Here is a 5,518-nt window from a genome sequence, read left to right on the forward strand (position 1 = left end):
ACCTGGTGGTGGTAAGCTACTTTCATAGCCACAGCTGCCCTGGGGTAGACTGACATATCGTGAAAGCACACTAAACAACAACAACGACAAACACAATTTGGAAGAATATTTGCACCGCAACACAACATAAACACTACAGGAACAAATTCCCAGAATCCCCTGCAGCACCAACTCTTCCGGGACGCTACAATATAAACAAACGCCATTGGTGGATCTATTCCTGACATCCACTGTAATGATACCACGTACAATAGCGTATCTTGTCCATACTACTATGATTACATCGATATTTTTTAACATCACAAAATCTTGTATCGTTTTTTAAAATGTATATTATGTTTATGAAGTCAGGAAATATGTCCCTGGACACATGAGGACTTTGAATATGACCAATGTATGATCCTGTATCTACTTGGTATCGGATCAATACCCACATTTGTGGTTAGATTGATTGATTGATTGATTTAAACTTGTATAGTACAGTACATATTCCGTACAATTGACCACTAAATGGTAACACCCGAATACATTTTTCAACTTGTTTAAGTCGGAGTCCACATTAATCAATTCATGGTATCATCCAAAACTAATATAAAGCATCAAACAACAGAAGAATAAGTGATTATTACATTTTAATAGAAGTGTAGATAGAACATGTTGAAACAGAAAATAAGCAGATACTAACAGTAAATGAACAAGTAGATTAATGATTAATTTTCTACCACTTGTCCTTAATAATGTTGACAAGATAATAGAATGAGAAATGACACAATATGTTACTGCATTTGTCAGCAAACTAATTAGGAGACTTTGTTTACTGACTACTAAAAGACAAGTTGTCTTGTATGTTCACTAGGGGTGTAACGGTACGTGTATTTGTAATGAACCGTTTCGGTACGGGGGTTCCGGTTCGGAGGTGTACCGAACGAGTTTCCACACGGACATATTAAGTAGCGTAACGCACGTTGTGTAAACAATGCACACCGAGGCACAACACACGACATGCTAGCAGCTAACGGGCTACGATAGACTGACCACACGTCCTCTTTTCACCGGACATGTCCTCTTTTGCGGAGCTGTCAGGGCAGTGTTTCTTAAATGCCTCAAATGTCCGGCATTTTGAGTTAGGGTTGTGTGTATTTTCAATGTACGTTCAGGATTAAGAAGGGGTTAAAAACAAAACAAATTGTGCGCGCAGCAGCATTGGTGAGGGAGGGGCAGAGACAGAGAGAGAGAGAGAGAGAGAGAGAGAGAGTTATGATAAACGCGCATGCGTCGTCAGGCTCTGCTTTTTATCCATAGATTACATTTTTTATTATCTATAGCAGGGGTGTCAAAAGTGTGCCCCGGAGGCCATTTGCGGCCCACAGCTAATGTTTTAAAAGGCACACGGCACATTCTAAAAATACTATTAAAATAAAGAAAAACATAACACAAGTGAAATAAAAAAAGCTTAAAGGTTAAATGTCATTTAGAAATAGTTGCAATGTTGACTAATAAAACCAAGCTGTTTTTTTTTTCTTTCTTTTAAACTGTCATTGCTCAAAACATAATATTGAATCAAAATCAATGTTATTATGAATTATTGACCTATCCAAGGTTCTGATTACTTCACATCAAATATTCCACTAAGAAAAATATTTTTGGTGGAAGATTTTGCAAATTTGGTAAATAAATAACCCAAAAATGTACATTTTGTTGTTTTCTTACTGTACCGAAAATGAACCGAACCGTGACCTCTAAACCGAGGTACGTACCGAACCGACATTTTTGTGTACCGTTACACCCCTACTGTTCACTGTTTTATTTAAAGGGGAACATTATCACAATTTCAGAATGGTTAAAACCATTAAAAATCAGTTCCCAGTGGCTTATTATATTTTTCGAAGTTTTTTTCAAAATCTTACCCATCACGCAATATCCCTAAAAAAAGCTTCAAAGTGCCTGATTTTAACCATCGTTATAAACACCCGTCCATTTTCCTGTGACGTCACATAGTGAAGCCAACACAAACAAACATGGCGGAAAGAACAGCAAGCTATAGCGACATTAGCTCAGATTCAGACTCGGATTTCAGCGGCTTAAGCGATTCAACAGATTACGCATGTATTGAAACGGATGGTTCCTCCGGGTACTCCGGCTTCCTCCCACTTCCAAAGACATGCACCTGGGGATAAGTTGATTGGCAACACTAAATTGGCCCTAGTGTGTGGATGTGAGTGTGAATGTTGTCTGTCTATCTGTGTTGGCCCTGCGATGAGGTGGCGACTTGTCCAGGGTGTACCCCGCCTTACGCCCGATAGTAGCTGAGATAGGCTCCAGCGCCCCCCGCGACCCCAAAGGGAATAAGCGGTAGAAAATAGCGGTAGAAAATGGATGGATGGATGGATGGGTTGTATTGTGGAGGCAGGTAGCGAAAACGAAATTGAAGAAGAAACTGAAGCTATTGAGCCATATCGGTTTGAACCGTATGCAAGCGAAACCGACGAAAACGACACGACAGCCAGCGACACACGAGAAAGCAAGGACGAATTCGGCGATCGCCTTCTAACCAACGATTGGTATGTGTTTGTTTGGCAATAAAGGAAACTAACAACTATGAACTAGGTTTACAGCATATGAATTACATTTGGCAACAACATGCACTTTGAGAGTGCAGACAGCCCATTTCAGGCGCTTTGTCCTTGAATTGCTCACACACTCCGGCAGATTCAATGGGGGTCTGGCGGCAGATTTCTTTGACTTTATCGTTGGAAATGCATCTGCTTTGAGTGTCGCAGGATATCCACACATTCTTGCCATCTCTGTCGTAGCATAGCTTTCGTCGGTAAAGTGTGCGGAACAAACGTCCAATTTCTTGCCACTTTTGCATCTTTGGGCCACTGGTGCAACTTGAATCCGTCCCTGTTCGTGTTGTTACACCCTCCGACAACACACCGACGAGGCATGATGTCTCCAAGGTACGGAAAACAGTCGAAAAAACGGAAAATAACAGAGCTGATTTGACTCGGTGTTTGAGAAAATGGCGGATTGCTTCCCGATGTGACGTCATCTCTCCGAGAGCGAATATTAAAAAGGCGTTTAATTCGCCAAAGTTCACCCATTTGGAGTTCGGAAATCGGTTAAAAAAAAAAAAGGTCTTTTGTCTGCAACATCAAGGTATATATTGACGCTTACATAGGTCTGGTGATAATGTTCCCCTTTAAGGACGAAATTGCAATAAGAAATATGTTTAATGTACCGTAATTTGTTAAAATAAAGCCAATAATGAATTTTTTTGTGGTCCCTTTTATTTAGAAAAGTACAGAAAAGTACTGAAATACTGGTATATTGGTACCGAAATACTGGGGTATTGGCACCGAAATACTGGGGTATTGGTACCGAAATATTGGTATAGGGCAGTGGTCGGCAACCCGCGGCTCCGGAGCCGCATGCGGCTCTTTGATCACTCTGATGCGGCTCAGCAGCTTACCTGCTGAACCCCCCAATTTTCCCGTGAGACTTCCGGATTTCAGTGCCTCTCGTAGAAAACTCCCGGGATTAATATTCACCGATTTTCACCCTTACAGCTATGATAAGGGCATGCCATGATGGTACAACATTTGGCGCCCTCTACACTCTGTATTAACAGCGTGCCAGCTCAACACTTGTTATACATTATACATCTTCTGCTTGCACACGTACGTGACAGCAAGGCATACTTGCTCAACAGCCACACAGGTTACACTGACGGTTGCCATATTAAACAACTTTAACACTCTTACTAATAATGCGCCACACTTTGAACCAAAACCAAACAAGAATGACAAACACATTTTGGGAGAACATCTGCACCTTAATACAACATAAACACAACAGAACAAACACCCAGAATCCCATGCAGCCCTGACTCTTCCGGGCTACATTATACACCCCTGCTACCACCAAACCCCGCCCCCCCACTCTCTGTGCGTTGGTTGAGGTGGGCGGGGTTTGGTAGCGGGGGTGTATAATGTATCCCGGAAGAGTCAGGGCTGCATGGGATTCTGGGTGTTTGTTCTGTTGTGTTTATGTTGTGTTACGGTGCAGATGTTCTCCCGAAATGTGTTTGTCATTCTTGTTTGGTGTGGGTTCACAGTGTGGCGCATTATTAGTAAGAGTGTTAAAGTTGTTTTTATACCGCCACCGTAAGTGTAACCTGTGTGGTTGTTGAGCAAGTATGCCTTGCTGTCACCTACATGAGCAAGCAAAAGCCACATACAACGTGAGGCTGATCAGACACGCTGTTTATAGTGGGTGTTATATGCTGTACCAACACGATACGCATGACACTGACAAGCACCATTCAGTTAAAACCCGCGTGTCGCACCAGCTTTCAAATCCCATATAAAAAGGTGTGGGTAGCGTGTCTGAGACCCCTGGTTTATACATAGCACAAAGCAAAAAAAAATCTTTGTATACAGTGTTATTTCATTTAAAATTTCATAAATTTTCTGCGGCTCCCATGGTTTTCTATAATTTGTGAAACTGGTCAAAATGGCTCTTTGACTGATAAAGGTTGCCGACCCCTGGTATAGGGACAACACTAATACACACACACCGAGCACCCACCTATGGTCCCCGGACCGGTGGTTGGGTACCACTCCCAACTTTATGTAATATTCTAGCTAACTCCTTTCTAACTGAATGAAGTGTACTTTTTAGTTATGTTCCTTATATTTCTATATGGGGTCAAACATGGTGACACTAGCGAGTAGTAGAAAATATGAAGTGATTTTTGGTCTGGAACATATATTCCTTTATTAATTATAGAAATATTTCTTGCCACCTTATGTTGCATGTTTTTATGTGAGATTTCCGGTTCATTTTTATCATCTATTATTACACCCCCCCCCCAAAAAATGTGCGAAGTGACAAACGCTGACATCTTACCTCTATCCAGCGCCGAGCTTCATTGAAGGCATCTGCACAGCTGAAAGTGCTTTGTTGGCGCCACTCCATTTGCTTTTTGGGCTGTGAACGAGCAAAACACAAACAACAGCACAAACTGGAGCACGGAAGGCAAACAATGACAACAATCGCCAACTTACATCGAGCAATGTGATGTGAAATGATGTGTAAGCCGCATCCAAATGTTCCTGCTCACAAACAAGGCGGTTTTCCTACTAATTGGCGTCCACTTGTCACGGAAGTGTTCGGAACCTTCTCAATGACGTCACCGCCAACTTTGCCAAGTCTCCGCCCACTTTTTAAATCACAGGGGGGGAAAGTTTGTTGGGGTGAAGTGCAACATAATTTGTCGGCCCCTGGCGGTTTTATGCGGTATAACACACTCGGAGGCGTCGATGCGGAGGGGTGAGTGGGAATGTTCTACCTGGGTTTTTCTGCCATTTAAATCAAATCTATCATAAAACACATCTTATAGCTTTAAACACAATTATTTTGTCTGTTAACGTTCAATAATAGAGTTTCTTAAATACAATTAATAACGTCTAACACTACGCACACCCCCTATTAAAAATACAAAATGGTTCGCTCC

At 41.8% G+C, this 5,518-nt stretch overlaps 1 protein-coding gene across 1 annotated transcript in view; it reads right to left on the bottom strand.

Annotated features, from left to right (window-relative positions):
• lmo7b (LIM domain 7b) overlaps positions 1-5,235 on the bottom strand; it is a 95,676-nt gene extending 90,441 nt beyond the window's left edge. Inside the window, exons 1-2 of the mRNA XM_061974545.2 lie at positions 5,070-5,235; positions 4,912-4,992 (exon numbers count right to left, since the gene is read on the bottom strand). Of these exons, the coding sequence (XP_061830529.1) occupies positions 4,912-4,980 (69 nt within the window). The 5' untranslated portion in view covers positions 4,981-4,992; positions 5,070-5,235. The remainder of the gene's footprint in view (positions 1-4,911; positions 4,993-5,069) is intronic.
• Positions 5,236-5,518: the final 283 nt, after the last annotated feature.

The sequence above is a fragment of the Nerophis lumbriciformis genome, linkage group LG15, assembly GCF_033978685.3.
Source record: "Nerophis lumbriciformis linkage group LG15, RoL_Nlum_v2.1, whole genome shotgun sequence".
In the NCBI taxonomy this organism is placed as follows: Eukaryota; Metazoa; Chordata; class Actinopteri; order Syngnathiformes; family Syngnathidae; genus Nerophis; species Nerophis lumbriciformis.